The 19,429-nt window shown below is 45.9% G+C and overlaps 1 protein-coding gene across 1 annotated transcript in view; it reads left to right on the top strand.

The window, feature by feature from the left end:
• The window catches only part of Rbp1 (retinol binding protein 1), a 111,826-nt gene extending 104,086 nt beyond the window's left edge, over positions 1–7,740 (top strand). Inside the window, 2 exon segments of the mRNA XM_027933545.2 lie at positions 5,538–5,639; positions 7,517–7,740. Coding sequence (XP_027789346.2) covers positions 5,538–5,639; positions 7,517–7,570 — 156 coding nt within the window. The 3' untranslated portion in view covers positions 7,571–7,740.
• The last annotated feature ends 11,689 nt before the right edge of the window (positions 7,741–19,429 follow it).

Genomic DNA, 19,429 nt, shown 5'->3' on the forward strand with positions numbered 1-19,429 from the left:
TCTTTGATGATGGTGGAGCTTTGATAAATGTCACAAGTGTCCTGACAGCAAAGTTGAGTCCCACCATTTGTAGGTCATGCCAGGTCACTGCCAAGAGATGGTTCCATTTAGTGGGAATTGTCTGTCACCACCAGTACTAGTCATCTGAACTGGGCCTGTGAGCCTCGAGCCATCCCCGGGATGGGGTCACTCAGGCGTTCTGGGTCACTGGGCCCTGTACAGCCGTGCCAGCTGGGGTTTATAAGTGGCTGGGGAGCTGGATAATGGCTTTTGAAATGACAGCCCCTCATCATAGTGGTGCAAAGCTGTCCTCATTCATCAGTTGGCACACACGTCTCTCTCCGAAAGCTGCTGACACAGACCAAGAAATGGAGGTTATTATTAGTTCTTGATAGAAAAGTGAGGCCAGCTTGGCTTACAAGCAGCTACCCTGGGCCCCACTCCACCTGCTCTTTCCGGTGGTCTCTGGGTGGGAATTTCTGCTGAGGAGCCAAGTCGATGGTGGCCATCCCTCCTCTCCATGTCCTTGGATGGGTCTAGCTTCATCTCTAAGGTGGGGTCCCAGAGCCCAGGTTGGGGGTGAAGTGGAGGCAGCAGAGTCCCTGTCCCTCCCACACCTGTAGGCATCTGCCCCACCTGTGACTTGAAATATATCAGGAGTATCCTCCTGCCTGAAATTCCCCCACTGGACCCCGGGTGATGGGGTCCATGTAGGAACCTGGATGGAGTGACCTCTTAAAGCCCCTTTCAGATCAGGCGTTCAGGTAAGTCTGAATCCTGGTCCCAGGTGGCCGACTGCTCCTGGTCTGGCAAACGTGGCTTGCGGCCGAGCTCAGAGGAAGGTCATGAAGAAGCTCTTGGGTCTTGGAGAAGCTTGTTATAAGAACTGACATTTTGTTTGACAAGAAAGTGAATCACCTGCCTCACCAGGCCCCTTCCAGGTGTTTCCCTTTCAGTTGTTTTTGAGGGGTTTTCTTCCTCCTTGATTTTCTGCTTCTCTTTTCTGTTCTTAGGGCCCCTCTGCTTGCTTGCTCGCTTTTTGTTTGTTGTTTTTTTTTTTTTTTTCCTTTTTGTTCTGGGGAATGGAGCCAGGGCCTGGAGTCTGCTAAGCATGCACTCTACCACTGAGTGTCCCACACCAGCCCAGTTAGGCTCAGTCTGATCCTCGGAGAAACGCTTGGTTTATTCCCACAGGACAGAAAGCTTAAAAAGAAAAATCCATTCCCACTCTTAAGTGAGCACAGGTAATAAAGTAGGAGAGCGAAGCCACCTTGCTGGGTCATCCCAGATGTCAGTGGGAGGTTCCAAGTAGAGTATCCATGTAAAAAAAAACTAGTTAGAACTTAGGGGAAGCAGGCACCGTGGGCTCCCGGGGCTGGCTCAGCGGGCAGGCTCTGCAGAGTCTCCTCTTGGATCTGGGTCTCCTGGAAGGAAAAGGAGCATCAAAAAACTTTATCCACAATGTCCATCACTGACTGCTTCACCAACATCCAACTCTTAAAAAAAAAAAAAAGTTTTTTTTTCTAGTTACTGTTTATGTTGGACGTGTGAACCCTGTCCTTGTCTAAGCGCAGGTTCATGATCACCTGCATTCAGTCCTCCTGTATGCCAGCCCTAGGCATCTTATGTATGTTTTCTCAGAATAAACTTATAAAGTACATATTTTGTTTATCTGATACAATGTGAAAAACTACCCCAAAATTTAATAGCTTGAGAAAACCGCCATAGAGTCTCGCAATGCTCCGTGGTAATTGGGCAGTTCCTTGGCTCCACATGGCTGTGTTCAGCTGAGCGCCTCAGGTGTCCTCCAAGTGGACATTCTTCCATCCTCCAGGACTTTGGCACATGGCCTTTCTCTGCAGAAGAGCCTTGATCACCTCAAAGCATGGCAGCTGGGCTCCAGGAGGGCAGGGTACCAAGAGGACAGGCCCCTGGACCACATAGGCTCATGAAAGCACTGTTGGCATCGTGCCTGCTGATGCCCCAGTGGCCAGAGTGAGTCAGCCACCAAGCCCTGCACAGGATGTGACTATCATGTGATTCGCAGGGGCCACCCATGAACCATCTACCACAGTAGGCCTCTGAACCTTCTTGCAGCGAGGACCTGAGGCTCAGAGAGGTTAGTCCAGTTGCCTAGAGTCATCCCACATGGCCATGAACAGAAAACTCAGCTCTGGCGGATGCCAAGGTGCATGTTCTTAGCTGGCTCGACCTTATATAGGTTGAGGGAATATGGAAGGAGGTTGCAGGGACCAGGACCCTGAGCTTCCAGGTCCCTAATGACTGAACCAAAAGTGTCCAAAAGGTGTCCCTCCAGGGGCCTGCTCAGAATCTCAGTACCATGCTCACAGTTTTTTATTTGTTATTTTTGTTTTTCCTGCAGTCCTCAAAAGCTTTAGCAAGTATCTACTAAGCACCTTCTAGACACTTTCTGGAATGTTTAAGGGAAAAGCTCAGGCCTCAGCGGCCCCTCCCCTCAACCCCGTTCTCTGTCAGGTGTCCTGTCCTGGGCTGGGAAACAAGGGTGCATTGAGGCATGCAAGGCCAAATTCTTTCCTTCTGCTGAGTGACTGGGATAGTCACATAACCTCTTGAGCTTGGCCACCCCTAACATCCAACATAGACAAAAACAGTCAGTGCTGTGTCCAGCTCACCCAGGATCACAGTCAAGAGGGGGTTGTGGTCGGAGAAGGGCTTCCTTGGCAACTGATGTCAGGTGATAGGGACCCTTCCCTCCAAGAGGTCTGATGAGTAGTGCTCTCAAAAGCGCTTTGAGCACCCAAATAGGCTTCTGCTCCCTGCACATCTTGATCTCTCATGACACCTGATATTCTGCTGCCTGTTACTGGCTGGGGCTAAGGTGTGGTTATTGTTTACAGCCAAATGGCCCCCGTTAAAAGGCGCCAAGTGATCTGGAAAGGGTGAGACAGTAGCCCAGGAGCAAAAGCTGGCTGTACCTATAATGAGCCTCTCTTGCACGAGGGTTCTGTGACACTGGTGTTGAAGGGTAAATAGGTGTGAGCCTGCTGGATCAGGTTGGGAATATTTAGCAAAAGCTTTAAAGGTGTGCACACTCTTCCGTGCAACAGTTTCTCCTCCGGACATATATTCTGAGAAAGCAATGTGTTCAAAACTATGTATGCAAGGAAATCTTATTTACAGTAGCACAGAATTATAAATTACCCAAATGTCCAGGAATTTGTAATCGGTTAAATAATGGTATGAATGGACAATAAAATACTGCCAGGGAGGACAGCTTTCTGCGCCCGTCTCCAGGGCAGTCCTTCGGGGACTGCCTCACGTAGTTTAATGCTCTGCTGTTGCAGTTTTAAATATCTTAATCATTTTTGAGCAAGAGTTCCTCGTTTTCACTTCATGTTAGGCCTTGCAAATTATGTAGTCATTTCCTGAATGTTACATAACAATTAAAATAATGCTTAAGGAGAATATTCATTGAAATGGGAAATTGCCTCTACTGAGCAAAGAAATGAGGCTACAAACCCCTACAAGATGCAAACCTAATTCTGTAAAAACAGAAACATGTGTGTGTTTTGATAGAGGAAAAAAAAAAAGACTTGATGGAAATACACCAAAATGTTACAGCAATTATCTCTGAAGAAGCAAGATGACAGGTATTTATTTTATTACCATTTTCTTCTTTGGGCATATTTTCTGTATGGAGTTGCTCATAGACCTTTCTGGCAAAGGCAGAAAATTGTGTATCATCCTGAGGACAAGCAAGTCCTCTTGCTCCTCTGGAGAAGTCAGGGGCCTTCATATGCCGAGTGGATTTCTGAATAAACACGGAGGGGAGATCCGTGCTCGGGGATCCCGTGTTCTTAGGAACTCCTTGAGGTTGAGGACTGATTTGGGGTCTCCGTTTCCCATCGCAAGCCTGGCACAGATGACACCCAGAGAATGGGCTTCTTGCCATGTCTGTGGCCTAAGCCTTTAGCTGTGACAGTCTCATCAGACATTGACCACACTGTTCTGTTCTGGAGGTGGGACCTTGCTGCACTGGGGCTAGATGTGGGCTCTGAGTGAGTCTCTGAACCAGGGAGAGAAGCCACGTCTCCCGGCTACTCCCAGCTCTCTTTGTGCCCTGTCTCCCTCTGGGAACAGGTTCCAAGAGCAGAGGTCACTCTTAAGCCTATGTAAAGCCAGGGAAAACACCTTGCTCCCCCTGCCTACTTCCTGTGTATCTCAGCCCAGGCCTCACCCCAACAGCAGAGGGCGGTAGTGGTCAGCAAGTCCAGAAGGGAGGCTGGTGGGCATGGGTGGGCAGTGAGGAGAGGAGGGGCGGTGGTCCTCCAGGAGGGAGGTACCCCACCCACTCCACTCAGTTCCCAGATTTCCCTCTCTCTCCCAAATCTGTATCAGACCATTGCTAACTTCCCTGACCCTTAGCTGAGTAAGGTGGGCAGGCAAGAATTTAGAACCTTCGCTCTCAACAGCCAAGGCCTGCGAGTTACTGACCTCACATGGAAGATAGGAATGCAAGGCCCAGAGCAGGAGTGGACTTGCTCAGAGCCACACCGTGAGCAGGGGCGGAGTTCTTCCCATGGTACTGGGGATGCAGGGCTCACAATGAGGAGCTGCCCCATTGGGGAGGCTATTCAAAAGGGGGTGAGAAGCCACAAACATGATGGACACATGCCCGCTGCACCTTCATGCACCTAGTCTTGGGACATGGGGCCAATCAAAGCCAGGTGCTCACTGCCATGCTCAGGACCTAGGACTGCCTTGCCTCTGAATTCCCACACTGTTTTGACCCCATGTTCCTGGGTGGGCTTGCTACGACTTGACTTCCCTGCAGCCTGCTCAGCCCCCAGCAGGACACACTGCGCTCAGGGGAGGAGAGAGGGCTCAAAGGGGGATGTGGGCTCTGAGAGGTGTCGTCAGCCCTGTGTCTGTCAAAACGAGATGCCAATCCACACTCCAGGTGGACAATCAGGAGGAGTTAGACCCAGCACAGAGAGGGCCTGGTGGAGCAGACAGGTGGCTACTGGCTGCCACCTATACCTATAGCTGGCTATTTAGACCTAAGATCATTCTCCTGGGAGATGAAGACTCTTTGAGGGCAGAAGTGGGGTGTTTTGGGATGTCCCAGAACCTAGCAATGGTTGAAACCATGGGTGGATGGATTAAATGATAAAGGGACAGGAAGGTACTCTGAGACGTCCACCCCCTGCCAGCAAGATGCAGGAAAACAATCATCCTCACCAGTCTGTGCTCAGGCCTCAGCGGCCCCTCTCCTCAACCCCGTTCTCAATCCTTGCAATCACAGCCCAACCCAACGACATTTTCCCTCCTAATTATTCTTTTTAAATGAAATTTGTGAAGGTTTTCATAAATTTTAAAACTGATTTGCACACTTTAATAAAAGCATGTGGTAGACAGGGACTATTGGGCTGCAAATTTTCTGTAGTAAAATGGACGTGAGCACATCCTACATTATCAAGGTTGGGGGCTGTCCCCTCCCCTACTCCCCAGGGGCTGCACACTCACAGCTGACAACTCTGCTTCTTGCTTGGCAGACCACAGTGAGCTGGGACGGCGACAAACTCGAGTGCGTGCAGAAGGGCGAGAAGGAGGGACGCGGCTGGACCCAGTGGATTGAGGGTGATGAGCTGCACCTGGTAGGTTCCTAGGTGGGGACAGGTGTGCCCCAGAGGTCCTTTGTCACTCTGGAAGTCTGGATGGATCTTGGAAAGAGGCACCCACAGTGGCTGGGCCTTGATTCTGCTCTGAAGCTTCTATTCCAAGGGCCTGGAACGAAGGCTCAAGTGACTTTAAAGACCAGGCCGTGAGTTCTCAAGGTGTAGGTGACCCAGTTGCCCATCAAAGGAAGCAGAAGAGGAGATGCATCTTCTAATCATCAGCAATGAGCCCACTTTTCCTCTCTTTCTAGTATCTCAGAGTAGGAATATGAGCCAGGCATGATAGCACACACCTGTAATCCCAGTGATTTGGGAGGCTCAGAAAGGAGGATCACAAGATCAAGGCTAGCCTTAGCAAATTAGTGAGCTCCTAAGCAACTTAGAAAAAGCCTGTCTCCAAATAAAAAATAAAAAGTGCTGGAGCTGTGGCTCAGTGATTAAGACCCCTGGATTTAATCCTTAGTACCAAAAATAAATAAATAAAAATAGGAATATGGTTCCTATTCTGGTGATGAGGATATTTGTGACTGGTAGCCAAGGAAAATTCTCCAGCCTTTTCTAAGATATGACCTAAGCCTATGACAGGGGAAGGAAAAGCTTTTCCCAGCTCAGGGGAAACTGTAGCCACCCTGTTCTCTACCCTGGGACATCAGGTTAAAGCCACTTGCTCTGTCTACCCTCTGGGAAAAGCATATACAGAACCACAGCAGAGACCTTGGCTCCTGGAGAGTTCATAAGGCACATGTCCTCAAGCCAAGACCTCCTGTAACTTCTCTACCCCAGAGAGTGGTCCAGGTGACCTGAGCTCTGATCCCAGGCCACTCACCAGGTGTCCTTGGGTAGCTCCTTCCTTCCCTCAGCCTCACTTGCCTAAGAACACACAGGAGTTCTGCAAAGATCTATGGTCTTCAAGAGCTTTGAGAAGTGTGAACACTGGGGAAAGGCATGGGGGGTTACATTTGGAGGTGGCCAGCCTAATGCAGAGAGTCCAGACCCAACCTTGAGCCAGTGTCCTCCTGGGCCTTTGTTCCTTGACTGCAGAGAAAAGAGTAGATGAAGTGACCTTCGTTGTCCTCTGAGCTCAAAGTTCTGTGGCTCTATGCCAGAGGTTGCAAACTAGGGGCCATAGGCCTGCTTCATCTCGCCCTCAAAGAGCTCCAGACTTCTTCAGCCAGCCATTTTAAAAGTTAGGAGATGCCCTACAAATATTCAGATTTCCAGTCTCCTTCATAAAAACTTGGAAGACATGGCGATAGGACTGTGGTTGCACCTGGCCTCACTCAACACAGGCTGAGCAGGGGCTGGGGCTGGGCCTATGGGAAGGTTATGGCTACATTTTAGAACCGCCCAGAAGGCTTTTAGTAATAGTGATTCCAGAATTCCACCCACTGAGACACTGGTGTACCAGGCTAGTGTGAGACCCAGGCATTTCCAAGCTCCATAGGTAACTCCAGCTTGGGGCTCAAGTTTGGCATCCTGGTACCACACTGCAACCCCGTTCTGCAGAAACCTACTGAGCCATGTATCTGTGCCCAGTTCCTTCCAATCCCAGGCACAGACTCTATCCTGGGCTCAGGCCTACAGCTTCCAAAGCTTTTTGGCCTCTCCAAGATAGCAGGGTGGGGAAGCATCAACGGGGCCTATTGGCCACTCTGATCCACATCTATTCCCCCAGCCACCTCTGTCTACAGGATGCGGAGAGACTGATCTCTGCTGACCCCGTTCAGTTGACTTTCTAAGGATTTCATGAAATCAAGTCATGGGGAACAGTAGCAGCCACTGGGTGTTTTCAAAGCTCCTGCCCCTAGATGCTCTGACATGACTCTGGTGAACCACAGCATCTGCTTCTGCTGCAGGAGATGAGAGTGCAGGGCGTGGTCTGCAAGCAAGTGTTCAAGAAAGTGCACTGAGGCCAGCGGACGACTTTGGTCTCAAGGAATGAGCAGCATGGACCTGAGGCAGATCCGCCTCTGTGCGGCGTGGGACAGAAGTGTCCAGCCACTCCCAGGCACCTGTTAGCGGAGTCTGTCTCTTCACTTTATCTTTTCTCTTTTTCTTCAAACAAAGCCATTTCAATAAAGCGATCTCTGTCTGAGACATCGTTTTGAAGAAGTTTCATATTCCACTGCTCACTTTCCTCCAGGGTTTCTGAGGTCAGCTGTTCCTGATGCCTCCCCCAGGCAGAAGGGAGACATTCAGACATGCATCTGCAGATTCAGCCGGGTTGCATGCTGTGTGTTATCCCCGGGGCACAGGCTAGGTTCTGAGCATGCGTGGCCTGACATCCCAGCATCTGTGAGTTAAGTACTCACCACATTCCATGTCCAGCCAGAGCTGGTATTGTGAGGGCCACAGAAGAACAGAGGACCTAGTCAAGGAGGTCTTACTGACAGAATGATGTCACAACTGCACTGCACACAACATTGTGAATGAAATGGAACTAGACAGAATTGTCATCCCCAAATCTAGAATGAGATTAAACCTTAATCAAAAGCAACTACCTATTGGAATTGATTTCAGAAGAGTCGTGAACACATATTTCACCCTCCTCAGCCCACTGAGAGGCTGATATAAAGCTTTTCTTTCCACTGTTGTAGAGGAGGCCGATCTTGCAAATCCCCCTAGAAAAGGGCGAGCAGCCTTGTGTTCTCACTGAAGTGTAAATGATCACTAGCTGGAGCTTTGCATAAGGCAACTCAGGGAAACTGAAGGAGGGAGGAGGAGGGAGACCACGGATAGGGAAAGCAAAGTGAAAAGAGAATCCACCTGAGAATCTGGTCAGCTGTGCCCTATTTCTTGGAAATAGTATGGGGTTAGGATCCACGTGAGCTGAGTTCAAATCCCAAGTTTGCCACCCATGGGACACTACCACGCCCCTCTGCATCTCACTTCTCCAGCCAGAAAACTACAATAATAACCTGCCTCACCTGCTGCACAGGTAGTTATGTAACCTGTGATGCATATAAAACCTGCAGACAGCCAAGCACCAGACCAGGCTCTCAGACCTGACTACAGGTTAGAACCACCTGAGGAGCTTTCAAAATGCCCTGTCCAATTATAGATGCATATCTCAAAATTCCAGCATCTTTATTTTTTTAGAGTTCCTAAGTGGTTCTAACATGTAGTTGGCATTGAGGACAGCTACCCGGTTCTCACCTGGGAGTAATTCAGCCCTGCCCCCCACTCTGGGGAATAGCGGTGTCTGGAGACTTTTGATTTCACGACATGGGATGGAGAGGTGCCATGGCATCTATTTTTAGAGGCCAGGGATGTTGCTGACCGTCCTGCCGTGCACAGGAGAGATACTCCCCCACAACATGGAAGTATCCAGCCCACAATGTCCATAGGGACAAGACCGAGAAACCCTGCTTCAGGGACATCATTTATCATAGAAGCTATTTCCCCAGCCTAGACCAAGGAAATGAAAAAAACGTAGAATTGCCTAAGACCCTGGAGACCCCTACACCTCCGTAGCCTTGGTCTCTGCCCCTGATGTTGCAGAGATTCTTGTACCAACCATTCATTCATCATACCAACATTTAATGAAGGCATATAATGTGCCAGGCACTGACGGAGTGCCATATCTGTTGGGCAATCAAATTTCCATCCTGTCCTGTCCCAGGTATTGAGACCCCCATCAGAACTCCACTCCAAACATAAATGCCTTGCCCAACAGTTAAGTCTTTTTTATTATTATTAAAGAGAGAGGAGAGAGAGAGAGAGAGAGAGAGAGAATTTTAATATTTTAATATTTTATTTTTTAGTTTTCGGCGGACACAACATCTTTGTTTGTATGTGGTGCTGAGGATCGAACCCGGGCCTCATGCATGCCAGGCGAGCACGCTACCGCTTGAGCCACATCCCCAGCCCAACAGTTAAGTCTTGATGGCAGATTCCAAGGTTTGGCCCTGGTAGCCTGAGTGCGTGCATGTCAGGGAGGAGCTGGGGTCCCACCTTCAGGAGCCTCTGGTCCTCTCCCCCATGGGAGACTCAGCCTCATTCTAATTAAATAGCTTGGAAAGAAGGACACATTTTTGTGGGCAATGGGGAGCCACTGGAGGTTTTTGAGCAGGAGAGTGACCTGATCGGCCTTTGAGCTGAATTCATCTGGCAGCCATTCTCTCAGTAGGAATGAGACAGAGAAGGAGGAATACCAGGTGGGAGCTTAGCACAGGAAAATCACATTTAACTCAAAGTTCATCTCATACGAGAATGATCTTCCCAAAGAAATAGACGTAAAGTGGGAGGATCGTCTCTCGTCGTGTGTGATCCTGTAACCTCAACGACAGGCTTTTGGCTTGAACGCTGCTTTTCATTTTTGCAGCGCTGTCTCCAAAACCCTGGGGAAGGCCTGCTCCAAAATCAGCCTTCTCTACAGCCCTCCAGCCCCTCTCACCTCCAGGCCAAAGTCTCTGATGTCAGCTCCATTTTTAGAGCTCAGCTGCAAGCCCCCCACTTGACCCACACTTGGATGTCATGGTCACTGGGTTGAGTGTATTAAGTATTTTGGATTCTAACAGTGCCTGATAACTGGGCACTGCAAATAGAACCGTCCACTGGATGTCCGAAGTATTGTGACACTCATCAGGACTGACAAGGGATGTAGTTCACCTGGTGCCCCTGTCACCACATCTCAAAATTCCCTGGGTCTGCCACAGAATTGGTGTTTGTTGTTTTTGTTATTGTTGTTGTTTTACTTTGTTTTGTACCTAGGATTGAACCCAGGGGCCCTTAACCACTCAGTCACATTCTTAGCCCAAGGTCTTGCTAAGTTGCTTAGGGTCTCCCTAAGAGGCTGAGGCTGAGCAGGGCTTGGTGGCACACACCTGTAATCCCAGTGGCATAGGAGGCTGAGGCAGGAGGATCTCCAGTACCAAGCCAGCCTCAACAACGTCGAGGCTCTAAGCAACTCAGTGAGACCCTGTCTCTAAATAAAATACAAAATAGGGCTGGGAATGTGGCTGGGAATGCCGCTGAATTCAATCCCTGGTACCAAAAAAAAAAAAAAAGATGCAGAGGCTGGCTTTGGAAATCCTCCTGCCTCAGCATCGCTGGGATAACAGGTGTGTGCCACCATGCCCTGTGATTTGGGGCATTTTTTTGAACTGGGGTTTCCAATATTTCAATAGATGCTCTAAGTGAGACCATGATCTATTTACATCACATAACTTCAAACTTTCAAAAACCAGCACTGTCGTGTGCAATAACTCACGTGGGGAGGTGCTGAGGCCAAGCCCAGGGCAGTGGCAGACCCCCCCTGAACACAGGCAGGGAGAAACGGTTGAGTGAGTGGCTCAGCTCAAGAACCACATGGCTGGGGCTCCCACCAGCTCCCAGCACTGAGAGGTTGAAGAAGTTGAGCCACCTCGCTGCACCTCAGTTTATTCATCTGTCAGTCAAGGCTAACAATTCCTCATTTGGGTGAGCATTAAATGAATCTGATTACCTATGGCCAACTTGGAGCAGATGTAGGGAGGTAGGTAATGGAAAGATAGATATTCCTTGCTAGGAGATTTGAATAGCGCCTACCATTTAACAAGCCCATTTATATGTGAGTTAAACAACCAAAAAGGATCCAGAAGGCACTCTTTGGAATCAACATGACTTTTTGTCCAAAAGGTAAAGAGAAAGTGAAGGAACCAAGCTCAAAAAAAGCCAGGGAGGAACAGAGATCTGGGGATACAAACCCACGTACAGATTCTTTGCCCGCCCCCACCAACACACACAATGTGGGCATTTCTGCTGCACAGACAGGGTGACCTATAACTGCAGGGACAGTGAGAGGGTAGATTTCAGGCTCTAAGCCCCCAAGACTGCTAAACAGTCATCCTCTGGGCAGCCTTCAAACCTTCCTACAAGAGAAGTCCGACCAGGTGAACCCCAAGGACCTTTCTGGAAGGCCTAATTTATAATCTCTGTCTCAATTAACTAGGACACCACTACCGCTCCTCACAGATGCAAATTAAACAACTCAACACTGCAATTAAACTCTGCTCAACTCTCCTAAATGTCCCTTATCTATGACAATATTGGCAGAACCAATCACCCACCCCATGCAACCCCACCTGCAGATCTCGGGCTTTCATAACCATGCATTCCCAGGGACTTCTCCATCACCTCTGAGCTGGTGACCTGTGGGGCTGGGTCAACAGAAGGTGGAGAGAGCCTGCCACTCATCCATATCACAGGAATAACTTTCTTCTCATAGAGATTTAAGACGGGATAGGATGGCTGTCTCTTTGTAAAAATTGAATCCATTTTCTCTAAGACAGACACATACCCACGATGTCATTCCCCATCCCCACACCAATAATCACAATGAACCCTACAGTCCTTCAGGGACAAGTTGGGGGTCCTCTATGTCTACTTCCCCCAACATCCCCCAAGATCCCTTCTCTTTTCTTGGCACTCTGAACCTCTTGAGGGTAATCCTAGCCATTTCTCCTTTTGGAAATACTTGACCAAAATTCAAAAAAAAAAAAACCTCAAGGGCTCAAGGGTCATTTTACATAGTCACATGAATCAAATTAAATAGCACACAGAAATACAATGTTATATGCTGAAGTAATGCTAGTTCCAAGATAATTATAGTGTTTATAAAGTGTATGAAATCATGGTGTACCTGAGGCAGGCTGGGCCCATCACGGCACACAAGTTTAAAGATGGAGAATGAACTTCACCCAGTCCCATTGCTGTCCTTTTGCAACCTCCACATGTAATTTCCTTTGGAGAAATATCAAAAGTTGAAAAGCCCTTCGAGAACATGATGCCTGGATCAGAAAGTTTCCCACCCCCAACACTGCACGCCCCTTTGGAGGCCCTGGTCGGACTCCTAATACTTGATTTCCAATCTTTTTAAAAATCTATACATGATAATTATACATATTTATGGGGAACAGTGTAATATTTCAATATAGGAATATAATGTACCATGATCAATAGGGATGATTAGCATATCCAACACCTGGAAATTTTATTGTTTCTTTGTGCTGGGAACATTCAAAATCCTCTCCTCTAGATATTTTGACATATATAGTAAGTTCTTATTAATTAAATTTGCTCTACTGTGCTATATAGAACGCTGGCATTTATTCCTCCTAACTATAATTTTGTACTCATTAACAAATCCCTCTTCAGTCACCCCTCCCCTGTCACTTATCACCATCTCCCCTTAACAATCACCCTGGCTTCACTCTATCTTATGTCTTAGATGCCTCTAGTGAAGGCTGGTCACAGTTGTGGCTGCCCACAGTCTTGGGAACAATTGCCTCATGTTTGGGGAATTTCCTTCATTAGGAATTCCACCTCTCTGAGGTATTCATAGAAGGAACAACACACTTCCTAGCCTACCTTGCAACCATGCTCCAGGCATGAGAACATGGTGCTCTCATTTTGATAAGCTCCATAGAGAGATTTGGGGAGATAACCGGGTCCAGAAGGTGCATTGTATGGAACTGATGATCCTCTGGAAATGGTGGCAGCAGGAGAACTGGCTTTGGAATGGCATCATGGCAGAACTTCTAGTTCCTGGTGATGAGTGTCACGGGCTCTGTCTACACTGGCAGTGGACTCTGAGTAGTACTGCTGTATAGACTGATTGTAGCTCAACTCTGTAGAGATTTGAAGAAGCCCTAGGATCCTGTAACAAATTCCTTTTCTACCTAAATGACAGGAGGTTCTGTTTGCAAATAAGAACTCTGAAAGCCACATCTTGGCCGGGACGTCTTACCATCTCACCTCCCTCATCCTTTGCTAAGCTGAGCCCCTCACCGACTCTTCATACCCACAGTGAGTGGGGTGAAGAGAGGGGGCTGCCACCCAGGCTGTGCTTTGCAGCCTGGCCCATCAGCCACAGCTGATTGGACAGGGGCAGATGGACACGTGACCCACGAGGGCCAATCAGATGATCTCTCCTGAGAACCTGGACCTGAAATCCAGAGAAGTTGGTCAGTCTCTGCAGTTGCTTGAATTGGTAACCTAGAGTCTGGGGATGGGGCAGGAGAGAGGCAGGAGGATTGTTTTGTGCCCCATGTATGGAAAGGGAGAGAAAGATGATCTGCAGTGGGGGTGGAGGGAAGGACACAAACGTGCAGAGGGAAGCCTGGGAAGGCTGCTGCCATGCTCTGGTGGCTTTTCAGATTTGGGACATGACCATCCTCTGTCAGGCCCACTGACGGTCCCCACTGCAAGACTCCAAGCGTTATTCCCAGAGCTTCCTATCACATTTCTCCTTCAGGTTTAAACCTGGGAGGTTGTGTTACTTTAAACTAAATGAATCTTTTTTAAAAATAGCCACTCACTTGGTAATTAATCATGTACCTCTTGATAGCTCCTTTATGGTTGTGTTGCCATTGTTTTATGTAATGTTTATATAAGTAAAATACTATATTTAATATACTTATAGGAGCTTTATCCAAACAATAGATTTGTTTTGTACAAAACCACCTGACTTTGTGCGGGGGACTGCACTTACCATCTACTTCCCCACTCACCTTTCTGAAGTAATTATGTCAATTTTTAAAATCATTGCAAATACATAAAACCTTTAAATGCAGCTACTTATAAAGAGAAGAACTTAGTGGGCTGGGGGGAAAGCACTTTTCCTTTTTCTTTTGTACCATGTTGTATGACTTAAAAGTTATTTTAAGACGAGAATATGTTTTCATAGTAAAACTGAGTAAATTCTTAATGAATTAATGGATGGGATGAATGGATTGAATCAATGGTAATGGATTGAGAGAATGATCATCGATGGCTGTTAACATCCCCAAACAGAGGCCACCAGGGCATGTTTGTATTTTCCTCACAGCAGCCCCAGTGAGTGGTCTTGCCAAGGAATCAATGCCAAACTCAATCAAGACTTTGGATCTAGCAACAAATTTACTGAAAATGCAGGGACAGAAGGACAAGTTAAAGGACATTACAGAGATGCCATCAGTAAAACTCAGGAGAAGCCCTATAGCACAGGCAAGCTGCTTCCTTCAACAAATAAATTGCAAGAAACAAAAAGATACTGAGGGGGAGACTCAGGAGACATACCCACTGATTGTACTAGGTGACCCTTATTGAATTCTAATTCAAACAAATGGACTGAAAAATAATAAACTAAAGCAAACAAAAAAGTATATGAGACAATTAGGGAAATTTGCGAACTGAATATTTGCAACTACTGGAATATTGATACATTTTCAGGTGGAATGATTACATTTTGATCAAATATTTTGAAAGCTCTTACCCTTTAAACACACACTCCAAAATTCTTATGGATAAAAGAAGAACATGTGAGATTTGTTTCAAGATAATTGGGGAGAGAAGGAGTAGCAGGAATGGAGACAAAGCAAGACTGGCAATGAATTGGTACATGTTGAGGCTGGGCGTGGGTCTGTGGAATTCATTCAACTACCCTGTATGGATGTGTACATGTTTGAAATACTCTACCATAGAACTTCTCAAAATGCTAGTTAAAAATAAATAAAACGTAAGACAAATGACTGAACCTGCACAAAATCAAACTCCATCTGGTGTCACTATGAATACCATTGCAGAGCTGGGCAGCACTTCCCATTGTAGCTCAAAGCTCAGAAAACCAAGGCTGCTCCTTGTCCTGTGGGTGCTGCAGCAGGAAGTTGCTGAGATGCAGAAGCTGAGAAGCTATAGTGATTCTAGCCATCTGGTCTACCTCAGCTACCAGATGATCCAGTCTCCAGGGATACACTAGGAACCATGCAGCCCAGCAGCATGGCTACCATGCATCTCCAAGCATCCCAGAGAGCTAGCTCTACCACCCACCTGCAGCCAGCTTTCTCAGGTGTAAACCATCCACATGAGCCTTTGTAGAGTCACAGAGATACTGGGAAATGTGTGGAAGTGGTGGGGCTGTGAGGCAGTGGGAAGAGAGGAGGGCAGGTTCATGCAACAATAGTAAGGGAGAATCAAAGGTCTTACCAAATGATCCAAAAGAGAGGAAAGTAGAAGATTCCAGAAAAAGATTTTCCATCAAGTGCCAGGCAGTTTACATTCTTCACCTCCTTTCATCTTCATCATTGTTGGAGAGAACCACTGCCAATTTGTTTGTTCCACACCTGTTCCCTTTCTTCTATTACTAACACTCAGTCTGTGCTGTTCAGACAGGATCAACTTCTCTTGCTCCCAACCAGTTCTAGGGCCCTGATCCAGGGACAGGTGCATAACAACCTTGGGTTATTAGTCTCAACTACTGGGAGAATGATGTTCTCTATCATTTAGGTATGCTAAAGGAATAGAGTGTCGGCCTGGAGTTGCTGAGAGACATCACATCTCCTGTATGGAAAAGTAGAGTCAAGACATGAAGAGGTTCTTCATCATTTGAGCAGCTGGATTCAGCCTTGCCTGAAGCTGATAAACCCTGGGTTTTGTACTTCCAAGCCAATTAGATCCTTTATTTTCCCTTAATTCGAATGATTTGGGGTCTCGTTATTTACAACTAAAAATGTCCTATTATAACAACCTTATGAGATAAATATTATCCCCAACCTGATGATGGCAGAAGTGATGTATGTAACTTCTGAGGCCAGGTCACAAAAGGAAAGAGCTTCCTCTTTGCTGTCTCCCTTGGACCACTGATGTGCAGGAAGCCAGCCACCAGGACACGAGGACACTTGGGCAGCCTTCTGGGGAGTCCCCAAGGAGAGTAACTGAGCCCTCTCTTCTCCCCAGTAGCCTCTGAGCCACATTTAAAGCACAGCCTTCAGTCCAGCTAAGTCAATCTCACATTCCTCCCCCCATTGAGCTGTAAGATAAGTGTTTATATTGTTTTAAACTCTTACGTTTTATGGTAATTTGTTACAAAGCAATAACTAATATAGGAACTTCCAGGCACACAATCAGGGTAACCTCTGTGTGGATTGACAGCATGTCCATGGGAACCAAGAAGGACTTCCATGCTAGTTCCCCTGGACCTCACTTATATGACATCTCAGCTGGTGGCAAGACCTCCTCTCCGTTCTTTAGGGCTTTACAGGAAGAACCAAGAGGAAGCACTGGGATTGGCACCTGGGTCTTTGTGGCTGAAGACTTTACCTTTCCTTGAGGCTGTGTTTCAGTTTGGATGTCAAGGAGTTCCTGAACAGGCCCTTCTGTTGGAACCAGTTTTCTCTCTTACAGGAAATTTGTGGTTCTACCTGGCATTAATTTTCTTCTTATTTTTCCCTTAAATTCCTGGTCCTTCCCTTTCTAGCAAATTCAAATGAACTTGCTCAAACAGTTCCTCTTCCTTGATGAACTCTTACCTAATTCCACTCAATTTGGTCTGCTCTTGGCAACGAGGAGTCCAGCCAGGTTGCACACCTCAGATCTCCTTGTCTCCCCTCCCTCCTCACGTTGCCCTTATCCTCTTAAGTTACTGGGTACTGGACTGAGCAAGGCAGTTCCTTAATATCCTGAACAAGGTGGTTATCAGCCCAACCTTGACCATGTCACCATTTATGGCCCTTCTGAGAAAACTCCAGACCGTATTAAGGAAATCTTCCTGCCACGCAGCAGTAGGTGGTGACCTTTGGCCCACAGGAGAGGCCACCTCTGACAGGGTGCTGTCTCCAGATGAGGGGACATTGCATCACCTCATGAGGTATTAAGATAATGCCTAAAGATGTCTTTAAAATTTTTCTTCTATTTTGGACTTTGGGACACTCACTATTTTATAGCCCCTAATTGATAACTCTCAAGGTCCCTGTAATCACCCACAGATTTCTTCCCCCCAAGCCCTACCTATTTTTTAATAATCAGTAGTTAAAAATCCTACCTAAGCAAGACGCATTTCAGTCAGCACTGAGTAATCTCTCCTGACTGCCACAGTGTTATTGATAGATTCCCTTCTTTTTGTGATCCATCAATTTTGTTAAAAAAATGTTTAAATGAAACTGTAAATCAAATCTTAAATGGCAAAATGATTAGAAATAGATGAGAAAAAAAGACTTCATAGGAGAAAATATTTGCAAATCACATAACTACCCAAGAACTCATATCCAAAATAAATAAAGAACTTTTTAAAGTTAACAAGAGGAAGATAATCCAATCAGAAAATGAACATAAGACTGGAGCAGACACTTCACCAATGAAGCCATCTGGACAGCTAATGATCACATTTAAAAATGTTTAGCATCACTTGCCACTGGTAAACTTCAATTTTAAAAAACACTAGGAAGAACTGGGGATATAGCTCAGTGGTAGGCTTCTTGTCTAGTATGTGTGAGGCCCTGGGTTTGATCCCCAGTACCACACAAATAAACAAAAACCACAATAACGTACCGCTACCTGCTTGTGAGAATGGCTAAAATTTAAAATACTGATAATACTAAATGCTTCTAAGGATGCAGAGATTTTAGATCATTCATTCACTGCTTCTAGGAATAAAAAATGATAGAGCCCTTCTGGAAATGAGTCTGACAGTTTTTATTAAAAAACTAAACATACTTACTATGCAACCCAGCAAGCCTGCATATAGGCATTTTCTCAGAGAAATGAAACCATGTTCAGACAAAAACCTATACATGAAAGTTGATAGCCACTTTATTTGTAATAGCCAAAGACCAAAAGCAATCCAGATGTCCTTCAGTAAGTGAAAGATTAAACAAATTGGCATATCCAAACAAAAAAGAACAAACTATTGATACAACGATTTGGACGGGCATCGTGCAAAGTGAAAGCCAATCTCAAAAGTTATATACTATAGAATCCATTTATAGACAGTATATAAATGTGAAAATTGTGGCGATGGAGAGCACATCAGTGGTTGCAGAGGTTAGAAAAGGGATGGGAGGATATGACCCAAAAGGAGCAATACAGGTACAGCATAGCAGAGGTCCTCTGTGGGATGGAACAAGTAGCTGGGAGGGGGTTATATGACTATAATGTGATTAAATATCACAAAGATATACAAAGAGTGAGGGTTTCAAAAAACTGGTGAAATCGAAGAGCTGTAGTATACATAATGGTATTAATTGCGACCACCAATTTCCTAGTTTTGATAATGCTCTATAGACCATGTCACCTGTCAGGGAAGCTGGGTGGTGGGCACATGAACCCTCTCTGTGCTGCTTTTGCAGTACAATTAAAGTGACTCTATAATTATATCAAAATAAAGTTTAAAATCAACACTAACAAACCCTAAAGGGTATAGTTAAAACAGGGCTCACGGGAAATATTCATACCCTTAAATAACATTAACAAAGAAAATATGAAAATAAATTTAAAAAATTTAAAGTTGGAAAAGGAATGTCAAACAAGTAGATGAATAATAGGAGAAAGAAATTGTTAAAGCAAAAATGTATTAATTTATATACTCAATTTAATGGCATCAAAAATAGAAAAATGGAAGAAATTTAATAGTTAGATCTTTAAAAATACAATAGAGAAAGTGCTAGTTAGCAAATCAAGACAAAGTGAGAAATTATAAGTACACAAAATTAAAATCAGAAGCAAGAAACAGCCAGTGATACAGAGAAAATGTAAGTAAATACTACTATTTTTTTCAAAAACTGAAAGATTGTGGACTGGGGATTTAGTTCACTGGTAAAGAATGCTCCAGACCCTGGTCAGCACCAAAAAATAAAAATAAAAAATAAAATATGAAAGACCAAAACTCACTTCAGAATAGACAGAAAATCTAAAGAGACCACTTTTCTTGATGAAATTGGCAGCATTGTGAAGAACTACCCTTTCTCACAAAAGCACCAGGCCCAGAGGGTTCCATAGGCAAATTTTTACTCAATCTTCAAGTAATAAATATTACA

Source organism: Marmota flaviventris, chromosome 8, assembly GCF_047511675.1.
Source record: "Marmota flaviventris isolate mMarFla1 chromosome 8, mMarFla1.hap1, whole genome shotgun sequence".
Taxonomy (NCBI): Eukaryota; Metazoa; Chordata; class Mammalia; order Rodentia; family Sciuridae; genus Marmota; species Marmota flaviventris.